We start from the raw sequence: 18,064 nt of genomic DNA, 5'->3' as shown, positions 1-18,064 counted from the left end.
TACCTTACCAAGATTTAGTCGCAAAAAGGTTCTATGGTCACCGCATCCCATGGTTTTTTAATGTACAAAATATGCCAGTGAAAAGACGAGATTTCCCTTTATACCTGCTTGCTGGGAGGTATTGACTATTTTTCTCGATTCTGTGGGATCCCTCGTTTTTATTAAAAAGTCTAAATATACACTGCAACTTGACCATTTTTTGATATATCAGTCAGTCATTGTTAAAGATTTCTCAAAAAATGAAAAATAAACAGTAAATAAACAATGTATAATTATAGTTTATCGAATATCGGATTAAGAGCGAAATAATGGAGAACCGTGTCAACCTCCCTTTTTGTGATTTCTCTGGTCGTACGCTTCCTGCTTGACGACTTGGCATCCGCTTTTTTCACCTGCCTCTTTTCCAGTCCTGCGGTTTGTGGCTTGGCAACAGGGCTGATAGGTAGCGGTGTCTTGGGAACGAGGAATTTCACTTCGGTATCGTCCTCAGGCATTGCCATGGTTTTCTTTTCGACCGGGGTGGCGTTCTGTCCCAAAGCAGGGTCCGGATCTTTGGGCCTGAAAAACTTACGTTTCTTGGAGGTATTGGTGGCAGCATCCTGTTTTCTAGGTGCCATGTTCGTCCCTTTAACGTAAATATAAAAAAATAAAGTCAAAACCTACTTAGAAACTGGACAATCCAAAAAAAAAAATTTTTTAAATTGTACATCACACAATTATGAAGAATAATGATCAACCCAACAAAGATGATAATTGTGATGAAGATTCAATTGACTGTGTAAATTAAAGTTGTCGCTATGCTTTCAAGGGGGTCATCCTTAGAGATTAGTAACAACTTTAACTGGTACTTCCTGTTGATTTTTATATGATCTTTCATCACCCTCATCTTGCATTGCTTTTAAAGTTATTTAACAACGCTACAGTTTTACTATTCTTATTTGTTTTTAAAATTTCATTGTAATTCTATCGAAAACATACCTAATTTTGCTTCATTCTCTTCCATGTTTACAGTTCCCATAAAAATATTTACAAGACAGGATTATAAAGACTCATTTCAATCCTCTGACACGAAAACAAAATAAAAACCCACCATTTTCTCTCAGTTATTAAAAAATAAATAATCGATGTTTTTTAAGACCCTTGATTAATTTAAAGGTTGGATGTAGAATAATCTACCTTTTCATTCGTTTTTTTTTTTTTTTTTTATCATTCCAAGACGGTCTTGTAAACACAAACAGAAAGTATAAACAATTTAACAGGTACAATAACACCAAAATCTGAATAGTGTAAATTGAGTAAATTTTTGTAGCTCACTGGCCAGCTTCAGATCGTTAGTCAACCTACATAGCCTTGCCAGCAGGTCCTAGTAGCTTTTCCTCTCCTAGTTGCAAGAACATAGACTCTCCCAAAAACATAAAATGTGCTTTGTGGACTCCTTTTCTTCCTGCGGTTTTTTCTGCCTACACTCCTATCCAATGCATGTGCCTTCTTACCCTCCAATAATTCCTTTCACTTCGTGCATGCCTCATGCATTGTTCCACCAGGTTTTGGATTCATTTTTGGATGTATCCTTTTTTTTATGGGAAGATGCTAGAGAATTCATAGTATCCTTTTTTGGCCATGTCCTCCATTTTCACATTGCCTCTGACTCAAATGCCCTGGTACCCATGCCTCAAATCATTGCTGTCACTGACTTCTATCAGGGCTTCCTTTTAACTCCATATGCTTTTTTTTAATCTTCCTTTTCATTCAGGAATATTTGTCATTACAAGTTTTTGGTAAAAATAAGAAGAAAAATTCAACCTAATTTTTCTGCTTTGGTTGTACACTATTGTTTTTTATTTTATGTTTGTTTGATTTTTAAGTTGAATTTTTCTTTTCTTGTGCTTTTTTGTTAGGTTTAAGTTGGGCATTATAACTTCTGTATTGTTCTTTTATTCTTTTTTCTGTGTTTAGTGGATATTTTGTACAATTTTTCCACTTTGGTTGTTCACTGTTTATTGTCTCTTTCTTATGTGTTTTATTTGATTTTTAATTTGAATTTTTCTTTTTTTGTGCTTTTTTATTAGGTTAAAATTGGGTTTGGCAACTTCGGTATTGTTGTCCTTTTTTTTTCTTTTGCCTGTTTAGTGTAGATATTTTGTCCAGTTTGTCCGCTTTGGTTGTTCACTCTGCTTATCTCTTTTTTATGTGTTTTGTTTGATTCTTAAGTTGAATTTTTCTTTTTTTGTGCTTTTTTATTAGGTTAAAATTTGGTTGTACAACTTTTTTATTGTTGTACGTTTTTTCTTTTACCTGTGTTTAGTGTATATATTTTTACACATTGAATTTTCCTTTTATTGTGCTTCTTCTGTCTCCCTTTGCATATATTATTGCTGCTAACCTATTTGAGGGTCAATGGGGTACTCAATATTCCACCTTAGACCTCACACATTATACATTCACGCTAATGAATACATTCACTCTCAACACACGCTAGCTACACAAAAATATATGTTTCCTCCAGTAAATCAAAACAGGGGACCCCAAATACTCACTGCCCTGCTCAAACACAATTGTTATATAGCATGGTACTCTTACACGCTCTCTATATAGAGCCAAAGAATTACACCCTTTAGTTAGGTGTGGCACAACTTTTCTCTGCACACCATACCATACAGGGGCTTTGGCTCAAAAGTGTCTATTTATCAACCTCGCATGGCCTATCCTTAATTCAAAAAGTTTTATTAAGGACTCCCACGCTTCCGTGAGTAGGAATCTCAGCCTGCAACAGCCTTCATACCAACAGAAATGTTGTTTCTTCTAGATAATCTCTGCACAGGGCTGTTTCTGATGTTCCTAGCCTTTATTATTCTAGTCCTTGATTTAGCAGGTCTGATGTTTCAGTCATGGTCCCACCATCCTCATAGAACTGTTTTTGACAGTTTGGAATGCTGAAAAAGGGTTCAAGGCTGATAGGTTTACTCAACTTACCTTGGCCGATTTACAAGCCTCTTCAGTGTCCTCTGGGTACCCAGACAAGGATAATTTCACAATTTTTCACTTTGAGTTTAATTGAAGCTTTCAGTACAACATACAACCTCGAGTCACGACAACATATCAATTTGTTGGTATATATGGTTAGTTTTCTTGTGTAAACTTACTACTTTTTACTTCATGTGCAGGACATAAAATGTATATTAGTTCAAATTTAATATTGATGATCATTGTGACAGTTTCTATGTTATGTATGTGTTGTACGAATACACCCACTTGTTTTTCAGAAATTACCTTTTTTTCACAATGTTAACTGTTAAAAAGAGTCAGCCTCTTTATGACCAAGACTAGAAATGTCAAGCTTAAGGCTATTAGATCCCGAAGCTACATTAAGCTGTATATATTCAGGGCTAGGCTTTTCCTCTTCCACAAGTACAAACCTCAGCCGGCATAACGCTTTCCGCTATTTCCTGGTAACCTCTGCATAGTTTTGTTTCTGGTGCTCCTACCCTGCAGCCCAACTATTATTGTAGTCTTAGGTTTAACACCATTCTAACACTGAACCGAGATTTGTTCTTAATCCACTGCCTCATAGATGTTTTTTTTTGGCAGTTCAGGGATGATAGGTGTCCTCAACTTACCTCAGCCAATTACCCACCTCTTCTTTGCCACTCTGCTCTGTGTATCCTGGTACTCAGACAAGGGTGCTTTATTACAAATTACTTTCACAAATTTATCACTTTGAGTGTAATTGAAGCTTTCAAGAAAATTATATATCGTATCCCACCAATATAACAAGTTGTTGTTTTACATACACCCTTGATATACACTGCTTGTTTTCTTGCATAAAATTACTACACACAGTTGCTTTACAGAAATTACCTCTATTTCAAATGATTACTGTTTAAATGAGGCAGCCTCTTTGAGACTATGCAAGAGCTTAGCGTAAGGCTTATCATACCCCGAAGATTCATTAAGCTGATATACTTCAGAACTGGGCTTTTCCTCTTCCATGAGTACAAACCTCAACCTGCATAATGCTTTCTGCTGTTTCTTGACAACCTTTGCATTGTTTTGTTTCTGATGCTCCTAGTCAGCAACCCAACTAATATTGCAGTCCTAGATTTAACACCACCTGAACACTGAACCGAGATTTCTTAATCCATTGCCTCATAGATCAAAGTTTTTGGCAGTTTAGGTGTCCTCAACTTTACCTGTCTTTTCCCTTAGTACCTAGACAAGGATTAATTTCACTATCTTTCAATCACTTTGCGTTTAATTGAAGCTGTACAACTATATGTCAAATATTTTATGTTTTATAACAGCCATACAGCAATGTACAATTTTAGTTCTAATTCAATATTGAGATGATCATTTTGACTTTTTCTATTTTGTGTTGTGCAAATACACTCACTTGTTTTACATAAATTACCTCTTTTTCAAATGTTAACTGTTAAAATGAGTCTGCAACTTTACAATCTTTGCTAGAGCTGTTACGCTTAAGGCTTATCATATCCCGAAGCTTCTTTAAGCTTACAAATCTCAGCCTGCATAATGCTTTGTGCTGTTTCTTTACCTCTTCATAGTTTAATATTTTTTAAAAGGATAGTTCCTACTCACAGTAAGTTGTTTTGCAACGATCCGGATCGTTGCAAAACAACTAACTGTGAGTAGGAACTATCCTTTTAAAAAGTATTGAACACCACACTCACTCCATCATTTATCATTTCTATCTTCATAGTTTTGTTTCTAGTGCACTCAGTCTGCAGCCCAACTATTATTCTAGTCCTACATTTAGCAGGTCTGCTGTTTCTGCAATGGTCCTGACACCGAACCGAGATTTGTTCTTAATCCATTGCCTCGTGTATGTTTTTGGCAGAGCAAGGCTGATAGGTGTCCTCAACGTACCTTGGCCAATATACCTGCATATTCGTTGTCCCTCTGCTCTGTGTACTGCAGTACCCAGACAAGTCACTATCTTTCACAAATTTATCACTTTTACTTTAACTGAAGCTTTCAAGGCAAATATCATATCAATTGAACATTAAAATTCCACTGACGTTTTGGTTTCTCTCAAGTTGTCATCATGAATATAGTAATGTTCTCTATTTTCTGCGTTAATTAATAACTGTACAAAGCGAATTTTCTAAGTAAAATGAGAAGCAATGGAAGAAATCCGTGTAAAAAGTTACCATTGTAGATGACATTGTCTGTTTTTTTATATATAGCCTATATTTGATTAGGTTTTGTCTCGAGTATAGAACCCGACCTGCTTGAATACAGTTTAATTAAAACTTACCTCAGCGAGACAAGGTTTATCACGAGATAAAAAAATGTATTTCGTTTTTCCTTAAAAATGTAATAATATTATAAAAACAGCTTTTTCCCATTCTTAAAGATCTTTTTTATTCAGGACGGGACACCTGGGCACGATGACCGTTGAAGTTGGCAAGGAGGTAAGGTAACCCTTCTCCAGAGTCAACTTGATATGGTTTTTTATGCTTGGAAATTTTAATCGTTTGGATTTCAACGAGCATTTGTTTTTAAATTATGCGTTTTTATTGTGTTTTTTCTGTGTATTTTGAGTAGTTTTTTAATGGTTTTGAAGGTATTTTGAGTTGTGTAGCAAGGGGGGTGAGTACGTCCGTGTAGTCGGGTCGGTCTTGGGTTTTTTTTTTGTTTTCGCACTCTTGAAATGAATGTCGGGACTCAGTTAAAAAGTGACTTTACCGTTAATTCGTGTGAAAGAGTTTAAAATAAGAAAAAGGGCCGTCGGAGTGGTCTGACCGCTGAAAAATTATCCCCATGTGATTTCCGCCATTAATTTAGTCCCTTTGTGCGCGAGGTAGGAGAGTCGTAGAACGTTAATGGCGCCTGTTCGTACAGTGTGGGATCTCGTGAATTTTGACTTGTCTTGAGGCGATTTTCGCTTTGGGAGCGGATGGGAGAGAAGAGGAAGACGTTGAAAAGTTGAAGATGGCGAAGAAGAAATCGTCACCGAAGAGGAAGGCGGAGGGCGAGACGGAGGTCTTCCACAAGAACAACGTCGTCAGTGACGCGGGCGAGGAGGAGGAGGAGGAGGACGAGGTGATATTCGTAGGTGGGGAGTTCGTCAAGCCTCTCGGAGACCAAATCGGCATGATACCCGAACCAGAAATCGCCATCTCAGAGACGTTCAGCCTGAATCGAGACGGCGGTTCGGATTCTGAAGCTAGCTACGACTGCGAGTACCTATGCAGCAACGAGTTGGACGACGATCCCGGCTGCGGGTGCCGCCTGAACGGTTTCAACGTGGTGACCGACCTCCGGCCGGACGTCGAGTACTTCAGCTTCAACACCGGCCTCCAAGCACCTCTCGACTCCGAGGTGATCAAGTTCGGCAGAGCTCTGGTCGACGAGGGAGTGTTGGACATAGAAGACTCCTCCCTCTCAGACTTCCTCGCGACTTGTTTAGAGCCTGGTGAATACGAGAGCGAAGGAGAAGAGTTCCTACACTCTTGCGGTGAAACCCCGATTCTCAAGGAGCCGGTGTTGAAGCTGGTCAAGCTGCCGCTCATGCCGCAAGATGTTTCAGTCGAACTAGCCGGTGGGGACTCAACCAGTAGCCCGATAGGAGAACTTCTCGAGAAGCAGAAGCTTATCAAACAAGGCTTCCTTCCGCCTTCTACCCTCTCTTCCTACCAATATTACCTCCTGTCCCTCCACGAGAAGAACGAACCGAGGAAGAGGTATTTTACTAAAAAGTCCACTGGCGGCAAGGCTTATTTGAAAACCAAGGGGCAGCGGATCAAGCCCGGCCCCAAATGCTTCAAAGATCGCATGATGGAGAAGCAGAAGGAAAAGGCCACCAAGGTCGACCCACCTGTCCAGAAGGAAAAGCCGGAGGAGAAAGACTTTGAAGAAGAGATCGAAGGTCTCAAGTTGTGCTTAATCGACGGTGACATTGTTCCGGTCAGAAGGAGCAAAAGGCACGACAAAAAAGCCAATACTGAAACCCTGTCTGAGTCGGTTTCTGACTCCAAAGAGAACAAGAGCCCCGATAAGTGTAATAAAAAAGGCACACAGAATGAGTCGAAAATCGGCCCAAAGAAATTCAACGGTGTAAAAAAGACTGGGATGAAGAAGCTTAAAACTTCTGCTCAAACCGAACGATCAGAACTTGGAAGCTTGGTAGATCCTCCTGTGATAATGAACCATAAGGAAAACAAAGATGTGCTTGTAGAGTCGGAAAGTGACCTGCGTTCTGAAGACCTTGGATTTCAAATAAGCTGTTCTGAAAATGTGGATGTCGAAAACAGTGACATATCAAGTATGAAAACATCAGAACTCGACAAAGATTCCACCAACACTACAAATAGCAATAAACTTGATAAAAGTATCAAGACAAAGGTAAATGATTCAGAAACTACCACCAATGAATCTGATACTGACCTCAAGAAACCCGCTAAAAGTGTAAAACGGCCTGTTGAAACGGATTCAGAAGTTGAGAGTTTGCATTCCTCAAAGACGGACGAAAAGCCGAGCAGATCCGAAGAGAGCTTTCTCAAAAGCTATATCGTCAAGGAGTCTGACACGGACGAGAGCAATACTGATGAGGTGCACAAGCTCACCATAAGAGTGCTGAGGCCGCGCAAGGTGACTGAAATGAACAACCAACATGCTAAAAAAAGAATCAGAAGGACTCTCAGAAAGAATGTCAATTACACTGAACCCGAAGACGAGAGTAAGTCTAGTGAGGAAAGCTTGAAAGGATCCACGGTGAGTGATCCACCTACAGAAACGGAAGAAAATTCAGACAAACAAATAAAAGAGGATTTGAACGTCCTATCACAGTGTTCAGTGGATAAAAATAAAAATGAGTTGGAGCCTATAAAGAAAAATGACTTATTGAAACATGCCGATTCGACAGAAAACAAACGCACAGTAGAAGACCTGGGAGAATTGCTTATTGTCGATAAAGAAGAAGAAGAAAAGGAGAATCTTTGCTCTAACAACACAGTCGATTCCTTATGTAAAAAAAACAAAAGTCAAGAACCAAATATACCATTTGTGGACCATAAGGAGATAAAGTCAAAAGAAGATTCATTAAACAGTAAAGACAGCTCAAAGACAGAAGAAACCGCAATGGTTAATGCAGAAAAAGCTAAGGTAAATTCAGTGGAGGATCATTCATCTGATAAAGGAGCTGAATCAGTCTTAATCAATGAGTCAAAAAATTTTGAAAGAATAGTCGATAAAATCAGTATTTCTGACAAAAAAGAAAGCACCGAGATAAAACCAAAAAACAAAGAACTCAATGGTTGCGTTAATAAACCAAGATTGGATGTAAAAGAAACCGACAGGATAAAATTAAGCAACGAGGAAACTCATAATAAATCTGATGATACACCGAAATTAAACATACAAGCAAAAGATCATGATAATGTACACACTCCCATATCTTCACCGAGAAATGAAGACACGTCGCCGAAGGTATGCAGGGATCCTAGGCTGCGGGCGAGGATGATGTCGCGCGACGAAGAGCTGAGGCTTTTGAACATCAAGCAGGATGCCATGAAAAAGATGGAACTGGAGTCTCAGAGGAAAAAGGACGAAGAGGAGCAAATGAGGAAAAAAGAAGATTCACAGAAGAAGGAAATAGAAGTTGATAAGGCGCAGGACAGAGAAGAAAAAGATCAAGTGTCAAGTAAAAAGACTGAAGTTAGGAAAAGAAGGAAAAGTGTGGATAGAGAGCTGTTATATAAAACACCGCTTTCGGATCTGCACAGTGAGAAACAAGAAAGCTTCTCTTACAACAGAGCTTTACCAAAAAAGCAAATGCTCGCTTTGACAGAAAGAAGTGGTTCAAGAACTGAATTGACTAGTTGGGATCAGAAAAAATCATTCTACGAAGAGAGGAAACTTTTGGAATCAGGGTTAGACATACAACAGAGAAGGGTGGTGTTGAATCGGCCATACAAAGGTGACATGAATATGTCTCCCGATGGACTGTATGACACCGGCCTTCCATGTACATCCAGGGATACGAGCCATATTGTAAATTGCAGAAATGACATCGAGCCTCCAACGTATTCATATAACGCTAGGCAAACTAACGACTTCCAATCTCCTGTACAGGACATCGATTACAGGGCATCCCCGATCGCACAGACCGAACACTATCCACCTGCGCGAATGCCCAATTATTATCCTCAGGCTAACATGTGTAATACAGTCATAGAACAGAATTACTGCCCTGTTCGAAAAGAGGTACATTTGCATTTCCACCAGTCCGAAAATGACTTTTCAGCTGTAATTCAACAAATACCGCCGGTGAGCGAAGCTCCCTGTCCGGCTTCACCAGATCAGGCCGAAGACGAACCGTCGCCGTATGACAGGCAGGCTTATCACAAGAGTTTCGAAAGGAGGAAAAGCAGCGAATATCACTACAAAGAGCGTAGGTCACACGATGATGATCCGAAACAGTTTTACACCCGTAGGTACGAAAGAAGGGAGGAAGACTTTCACAGGAGAGACAAGCCCAATTATCACAAAGACTTCAACCAGGGATACGACTACGGTGAAAAACCGTACAAAAGGCGTTCCTATCCGAGACAGTATCACGACTGGAAACACAGGCAGTGTTCGAGGAGCCGGTCAAGGAGTATCAGCCCACCAAGATACCAAAGAACATCTCGATCTCCAATTTACAGGCGGAGGTACGACGACATAAGCAATTCGCCTGACTACGTCTCCTCCGAACCCAAGTTCAGAAGGATGGTGTATACATCAAAAATGACTAAGTTTTTTTAAAAAACAATTATGTACATATTATTCTTTTTAATATCCCAAGTTATCTGTGATTTATTTTCATTTTTTAATGTGCAAAAATTATTTTATTTAAAAAAAAAAATTTAATAAAAAAGCAAGCTATTGTTAATTATTTTGCTAAGAAAAAAAAAATATTAGACTAGGTTTTCCTAATTAGTTTACATTCATGAAACTCATTATTTTTTCATAAGTTACCCTTTTTTTTTATATAATTATAACTAGATTTTCTAGAAGACTGAAAAATATTTCAGAAGCTGTTTATATAAAAAATTATAAACATGTCAATACTCATAAGTATTCAGATATTCTTTTGTAAAATTCCAATTTATGCATAAACTTAAATTTATTTAAAAAAAAAAAAAAAAAACTACAAAAAAAATAAATAATTTTATTCGCAGTACTAGTTGATTTTACCTTGGAAACAGTGCTTGGTGACAGTGGAGTGGTCGAAATTGAAAAGTTTCAAAGTGCAATTACGATTGTGACGAGTGTTGGAATAAAATTAGAATAGTGATATGAAAAGTTTTTTTGTTTTTTTTTTCTGCAAACAAAATTCAGCATGCTGATTGCAGCATCATTCTACCAAATGTGATAGAAATCTCAGTTTTTATTTCATTATTTAATTGTGATAGTCACACAAGTTTTAAAGGTGAAGAGTGCCAATTTGGTCGTGTGCAATACGGTTAAATGCAGTTGACACAAGCTCAAAAGAAATGACAATAAAAAATTAAGACAAAAATTAAAGTATTTATCAAGTATCAATGCAGTTCGCAAAGAACTCAGAAAGGGGCTTAAAACGTTGCCATCCAGGAGCCTACTAAATAAAATTTTTAAAAAAAGTAAAACAATTTGTCTGTGGTGAAATGAGAGGAAAACAAGGCTAAAAAAAAATAAAATTGGATTACTAGTGGAATAAAAAATGAAGTAAACTTATGAAAGAAAAAGGTTGACCAGCATGATACAAAAGGAAAATAGAATGTGGCTTAAGACATTGCCATTCATGTAGCCTTCTAAATCATAAAACTAAAAAAAGGAAACAATACGTATCGGGTTTGGTGCAGTGAAAGGAAAACAAAGCCAATAAAAAAATTGAATTATTAGTTAGCCAAAAATTAACTATAAAAGAACAAAAATAAACCAAAATATGTAAAATAGCAGGTGGCTTAAGACATTGCCATCCAGGAACTTTTTAAATAAAAAAAAAAAGAAAACGTGTGCTGTGGTGCAGTGAAGATAAAACAAAGCAAAAAATAAAATTTGATGATTAGTTAGGCCAAGAATGAAGAAAATTATAAAAAAATGATATGGACAAACATAATTCAAAAGGAAAATAGAAGGTAGCTTAAGACGTTGCCATCCAAGAATCTTTTAAATAAAAAAAAGAAAATAATATTCTGTTGTGATTCAATGAAAAGTTTCCTTAAGGTAGAAATAAAATTGAATTATTAGTTAGGTCAAAAATGTAGTAAACTATAAAAGAACAAGGTGGACGAACATAAATCAAGTTAAGGTCTCTAAGTTGTCTCCATTGGGAGTTTGATTAATGCTGCATGAAGATAATGATAAGGATACTAAGAAGCAAGGGTTTAGTGACGGGGAGTGCTTTGGTGGCCCTGTCAAGGGCCAGTGTTGTGTAGTGCAGAGCTGATGGTTGAGGCTCGGACTGTGTGAACGATTGGTAGAGGTTCATTGGCTGAAGTCTGGGGCCATGCAAATAGTGAGTCAGTTGACTCTGCAGCGGTTGAAGGGACTTTGGTGCAGCAGTTGCCCTGTACCCAAGTCAGCTTTGTTGAGAAGGCGAGGTCGAGGCTAATGCTGTGAGTACCCTTGCTGATGTCGGTATCCTTTAGCAATTGTTCAGATCTCATTAAAGAGACAAGTCTGAATCCATTGAGGCAGCGCCCCTGCATATAAACGAAATACTCTGTTCTGATTGGATGCAGAGTGGATAGCGCAAGGCCATTCCAGAACTGGTGATGTCACCTAGTGGGTACCGTGGTAAATGCAGGTGGCCACCAAAAAGGATTTACCCAAGCACAGCAACCTTTTGTCTTATTGAACTTATCCTAGTTCAATTTACTCAATCTTTCTTAAGAAGTCATTGCAGCAAATCTTTTTACTAGGTCTTCTTGGTACCCTAGTTTTGTCTCCATTGAGCAGATGACTTGGGTGGCAGTTTTATCAATGAGGACATTGAATGTTGTGTCGGTGTTTTCTCAGATGACCGGTCATATCACTCTGTGTAGTACCTTCTCTAGCTGTAGCAATGTGTTTACCAGTTTTGATGAGAGTTCATTAAGTTTTCTGTGTCTGGCATCTCTGGAATTAATCCAATTCTTGTTTTTTGAGGATCCATTCTGAGATAGAGGAGTCAATGTTTGATCTTATTATCCCAATATATAGGTTATGCGCCTAGGTATGCAGCTCCTCTGACCAGTTAGTTTGCTTATTCATCATCCAGAATGTTTTTCTGCACTGGAACTCAACTTACAAGGTTTATCATCAACAACAAGGTTGTTATGTTTTTCCAAATTGTGGATTCCTATTTTGTATGTGACCTTTTTTTTACATACTAAATGCTTTTAGGACTAGGTCGTCTGATTTTAAGAAATTTTTTTGCCAGTTACCTCTTTAATATTTTTTATGGCATAAACTGGTAGTCTTTTAGCTTGAGGCATACTTCCCTAGTGAGTTCCTTTCCTTATTTTTTCTTTTCTTATAGTAATTTAAAACTTCCAAAAGGTTTTTCTATTATAAACAGCCTCCCACTTTGAAGAACACCAAAGTCATCTCATACGACAGCAGTCCCCATCAGTGGACCCCTTTGAAGATCTGCCGATGGTGACTAGTCTCCGAACCCTCATTGATAAAGCCTGGTATGCATGGAAATGTTTCGAAATCGTTCCATGGGGTTCCATTTTTGTTTATTTAATTTTTGTACAGCACTGTTTTTCTCTTTTATTTTTCTAGGATTTATGGTATGTCAACACATTTTTTTTTAAGACTGCTAAACCGCTTAATAAATCTAAATGTTTTTTCTGTTTTAAGTATGTCATTGAACCAATTCTTATAAATCGGTATTTTCTTTCAAAATTGTTTAAACAATAAAAGGGGGAGGGAGGAATAAAGCTGGAAAGTAATTTTTATTATTATTATTATTGTTTTGTTTTTTTATTGAAAAGAATATTGATTTATAAAAACAGCCATTAGATTACAATAGAAAATGTTTTCCCTGGAACACAAATATGTAATATTCACAGCATTTTCTCTGCGTTATATGAGGGAGTGGAATGAAATAAAAAGCATTTAGCTTTGGAGCCGTATTTTTATTTTTTGTCTTGTCTGATAATGTTTCGGCTCGAAAAGCACATCGGACCTCTCTAGGAACTCGACATGTAGTTTTAATTATATTTCACAACAAATCTCACGAATTGAGGGAGAACTACCGTTCTTCATCTTATTTATTTATTTTTTAATTAACTCTTCTAACTTTACTTTATTAATAATCGGGTCATCTCGCTACACATTCATTCATATTGGACCATTTAATCGATACTCCTATAATACTCCCCAGATTAGATAGATTTATAAATTAAAATAAAAAAGAAAGGTCTATTTTTATAAATAAAAAAAGGGGGGATGTACGATATTTTGATCATAAAATTAGAATATTAACGCAAGAGTATTATTACCATTTACCCTTGTCTGATTTTTTTTCTTTCTTTGGAAGTGACTAGCTATTTGTATGCCTTTGAGGCACAAAAGTTTTATTCTTTCTTCTCATGAGAGAATTCTGAAAAAGAAAAATTTTATAATTAATTTAATTTATAAATCAGTTTAAAAAAATAAATTTATATCTCTACCGTTAAGTAAAGGTTCTTCCTCTTCTTCATCTGCATCTAGGATGTCAGCACAACAGATTGAATAGCATATTAATGAGAGGAAGCCAAGTGGAAGGCCGAAGAGAACAGCCGTCAGAACAGGGTTGCCCTTCCACATTTCGGCGAGTGACGCTCTCGCCTCGAAATACGTCCGGTAAAGCCGAATCGGCAGAGAGTTACCACCATAGCACTAAATTACAAATCAAGCTAAATATGATTTTTTTATATTTTTTAAACACAACATACAGGAGCAGATTCATTCCGTATAGAATCTAGGAAGAGCTTGACGTTCTCGACGTTGAGCACTTTGGGTTCGTCATCTGGTATGTGATGGTGGTTCGTAGTCGAGTTTACGACGATAAGGTACGGCAAAGGCAGTTCGGTCATGGCTATGCTGTTTGCCAACTCGGGACTCCCGATCCAGCCGAACTGGAACCACCTGTGGAACTGATCCCTGTGGTTGACTATCACAGATTTTATCATATCACGGAATCTGATGACAAAAAAATTTAATTAACATCTTAGTTTATTAAAATACATATAGTTTTTGTTACATTGCCATTTCTTCAGGCACTTCCTCAAGTTTATTTTCAGCAACGACGGCCAGGACTAGATTTTTGTTCGTCTGTCTGTACTGTATTAAAAAATATTTAAAAAATTAAGAGTTTATATTTGAGTAGCTGATTTATTTTATTTTAATTTTTTTCAATCTACCTGGTGTATATTGCCGCGGGTTATTTTCACAAAAGTGCCGAACCTTTCAGCATTGACCCATTCTGAAAGGCTGACATTCAGGTTCATCCTATCATTATACATTCCTTTGTCAACTGAAAAAAATAAAATAACGTAAAATCCTTTTATGATTATTTATAAAACAGCGGGTCATTAAATCAGTCTGTATGGTTTTTTGATGGTAAATTCAATGAAAATTCAGATACTTTAAAAATAATTGATCTTCTACTGTAAAAAAAACCTTTTCAAAGATAGCGCGAGGGAATCGCAGATGAAAGAATCCATCGCTCCGAAAATCCAGCTGTTCTCAGATGCATCGTGTACTTGAGTGTGGGTTATTTGGCCTTGAATCTTGCCATCATCGTTGAAGGACAATTAGAGCGCTTTGCGTCATCCAAATCAAAATTTCCACTTTTGAACCAAGCAAACCACTTACAGATGGTGATTTCTTCTAAAGCATTACCATAAACCATCAGAAATTTCCCCAGCAGTCTGACTTGCGGTTTTTTCTTTGCAGTAATAAAAAAGAACGTTAAATATCAAAAATGCACTATTTTTCCTTAATTAAAATTTACAAAAAACCTTCAATACACAAAATTGTCAAAATTGAATTATTCAAAAACACTACAGACTTATTTTAAAAACCCGAAAGAAAACTTACCCTCAAAAATATAATGGCTATTTTCCTTATAGACAAACACCGTTGGAATCTCTTTCAAGGTGACATGCTGTAAAAGTGGAAAATTTGACGATATAAAATTTATGCGAGGGAATATCGAAGAAAAAATCACCTTTCTTGCTATTTCAGGCGCCGTTGCATAGAAAAAGCTAAACGGTTGGAATCTCTCTGCGACATCGTAGTACGTTTCCTAAATTAGAAAATTAAAAATTCAAACAGTTTTAAAAAAAATTATTTATGGTTTATTACCCAGAGGCTTCCTTCAAACTTTCCAACGTAAACAAAAAAAATTTTATGCGAAGCTTTGAGCGTGTCGATGCTCTCGTGCCGTGTTATCTGCTGAACCGGCGGCCCATTCAGCCTGAGGGCGAAATGCACGATTTCTTCCTTCGTCCTCTCCCCATGAAAAACAAATTCCTTCTCATCCCCTTTCAAACTGAAATTGTCTTTTTGTTATTTTTTTTTTTTTTTTTTTTATTATAATACTTACAACATGATAGTAGGAAATCCATTGATGCTGAACTGCGTCGAGATCAAAGGGTATTTAATACAGTCGATCTTTCCAACGCGTATGTTTGTGTTGTAAAGGGACTGAGCGACAAGCGCCCAAACTGGCTCAAGCCTCTTGCAATGGGCGCACCACGGCGCATAAAACTGCAAGGAGAGAATTAATTAACATTCAGATTCAACCAAGCAATAAAATTTTCTAGTCACCATGATAAGCCAATGGCCTTCTTTCTTGATCTCAAGAAATCTGTCACTCAGCTCGAGGACCCTCGAGGATGAACAGAGGTGAATAGTCGCTGAAAAAAAAACATGAAAAGCTTTTTTAAAAAATCAATATTTTCAACCACTAGTCTCTATTGACTCGTTGCTTATTATCTATGTTGTAATCCTAAACTTTAATATTTAAAAAATTAAAAAATGATTCTGGCAAGCCTCCACTGTAAGTTAAAATGACAATTTAAGACTTCTTTCATTTACCAGGCTTGAAATCAACACAGACATTGATGGTGGAAGGGCTTATATCACAGATAATTCATGTATCATAATAAGGGCCTAAAACAACAGGATCAATTTGTAAGCATCCAGGAATTACATCGGTAAAAACAAAAAACAAAAAAATAAAACTAGCATCTCTCAAGTTTAAGATATTTTATATGTTCCAACATCAATACAGGCAAGAAATTCTTATAAAACCCACCAAATTTTTAATTAGAATTAAGTATGAAGGATTAAACTTATAAAAGTTAAAAAGCTGAATCAAACTGTTAAAGCTTCTAGTCAGCAGTCTAAACCCAAACTGAAATCCTCCAGGCATTATAACGTACAAACGTACATAAATAAACTCTAAAACAAGTTGTAAGTTAAAAACCTAAGGTCTAGTGATGACACTATGTCCAACCCTGAGGAAAATCCTTTGCAGAAAAACCATCAGCAAATTTAAAAAAAAAATTGTTATAATCAATATCGGGTGTGCTTTTGCCTTGTAGTTTATCAATTAAGAAGAATGCAAAGCAACTTGGACATATTTGATTATAAATCATCCTTTACACAAATTTGATAAATATAATTAATCTTCATGCCATCATCAGTGTCTATATTGATCCTAGAACAGCCTAGTAAAAGATCTACTCATAATCCTTCCATTTGAAACTATTGATGATGATTTTCAACTCTGAATAATCTAGTCCACTAGAATCATCGGTAAACAGGTACTTATTAAGAAAATACAGGAAAATCATTGACATCTGTTGACTGTCTGATGAATACCATTCATCTTCATGCCATCATCAATGTCTATATTGATCCTAGACCAGCCTGGTAAAAGATCTACTCATAATCCTTCCATTTGAAGGCTATGGATTATTATTTTCAACCAGAAAAGTCTAGTCTACTAGAATGATCAATAAACAGGTGCTTATTAAGAAAATGCAGGGAAATCATTGACGTCTGTTGTCTGTCTGATGAATACTATCTTCTTGTCTTCATCATATTCTATCTATACTGATCCTAGAACAGCCTAGTAGAAGATCTACTCATAATCCTTTTACTTGAAGACTGTCGATGATTATTTTCAATCAGAAAAATCTAGTCCACTAGAACCATCAGTAATTAGGTGTTAAGCCACAGAGCAAAATACACAAACCAGTAACTGTTTGGTGAATATGATTCATTTTCAAGCTATCATCAGAGGGTAGGTTGATACTGGAGCAGTGAGACCCTGCTGAAAATGATTGAAATGTTACTCTGTTCGCGGCTGTTCTATGGTTGTATGCCAGACCAGAAAAGAAAATTTTATAATTAAACATTGCAAAATGGACTTATTTGATTTTAAATTGTCCTTTACAGTTGACTATTTGATAAATAGCCTATAATATATTTTACGACATATTTGTTTATAAATTAATTGTCGTTCGTGTGATTCATCTCCATGCCATCATCAGCGTCTATCCTGGAACAGTTTGATAAACAGACTCGCAGAATTGCTGTCATAGTTTCTTTTAGTTTTAAAGTCTGTGCAACTTAGTTTTAAGTCTGTCGACTGGATTTTTTAAAAAAGTATTTGTATGTAGCAGGTTGCTAACAAACATTGCCAATGTATTGATGATTCTTGTATGGTACAAACTGATGATTTCTTAGCTTGATCTACACATTAGGGAAATACTGATGATGTTGTGTTTGAAATTCATTTGTAAACATGTACAAAATAAGAGGAAAATCATTAAACACTAATATTTGTGTATTTTATTTCTATCCTGACAGGTTTTTTTTTAAATAATTCGGGAGTTAACGAGACAACGAGTGGGCTATTGAAACAATCGTCCGCTTACCCAGAACAAGAAAAAGTAGCTTGTACATTGCAGGAACGCCCTGTGATGATGTTTTTCCCTACAATAAACTTGCAGAAAGGATGACACGAGGTAAAATCAATAAACTTGTGACGTCACCGGCGGATTGACACTTGATGGGAGGTTTCTTGGGC

At 36.8% G+C, this 18,064-nt stretch overlaps 2 protein-coding genes across 3 annotated transcripts; both read right to left on the bottom strand.

Moving 5' to 3' along the window:
• Positions 1 to 138: 138 nt before the first annotated feature.
• LOC106671140 lies at positions 139 to 1,136 on the bottom strand. 2 transcript variants are annotated; one of them, XM_014401992.2, is made up of 2 exons: positions 979 to 1,136; positions 139 to 625 (listed from the first exon to the last, which is right to left on the bottom strand). In XM_014401992.2, the coding sequence occupies exons 1-2, from the start codon at positions 1,016 to 1,018 to the stop codon at positions 273 to 275; spliced, it is 393 nt and encodes a 130-aa protein (XP_014257478.1). In that variant the 5' UTR covers positions 1,019 to 1,136; the 3' UTR covers positions 139 to 272. The 2 variants fall into 2 exon arrangements, with proteins under 2 accessions (XP_014257478.1, XP_014257479.1); XM_014401993.2 differs by lacking the exon at positions 979 to 1,136 and adding an exon at positions 708 to 932.
• A 12,368-nt stretch (positions 1,137 to 13,504) lies between these two features.
• Positions 13,505 to 18,035, bottom strand: LOC106671125 (protein disulfide-isomerase TMX3). Its single transcript, XM_014401958.2, has 11 exons — positions 17,913 to 18,035; positions 15,793 to 15,881; positions 15,569 to 15,732; positions 15,328 to 15,514; positions 15,191 to 15,268; positions 15,061 to 15,127; positions 14,382 to 14,494; positions 14,222 to 14,301; positions 13,914 to 14,160; positions 13,650 to 13,857; positions 13,505 to 13,579 (listed from the first exon to the last, which is right to left on the bottom strand). The coding sequence occupies exons 1-11, from the start codon at positions 17,938 to 17,940 to the stop codon at positions 13,554 to 13,556; spliced, it is 1,287 nt and encodes a 428-aa protein (XP_014257444.1). The 5' UTR covers positions 17,941 to 18,035; the 3' UTR covers positions 13,505 to 13,553.
• Between the last annotated feature and the right edge of the window lie 29 nt (positions 18,036 to 18,064).

Source organism: Cimex lectularius, unplaced genomic scaffold (assembly GCF_000648675.2).
Source record: "Cimex lectularius strain Harlan isolate CLEC.00 unplaced genomic scaffold, Clec_2.1 scaffold39, whole genome shotgun sequence".
Lineage (NCBI taxonomy): Eukaryota > Metazoa > Arthropoda > Insecta > Hemiptera > Cimicidae > Cimex > Cimex lectularius.
This window is presented reverse-complemented; position numbering and strand designations above follow the sequence as displayed.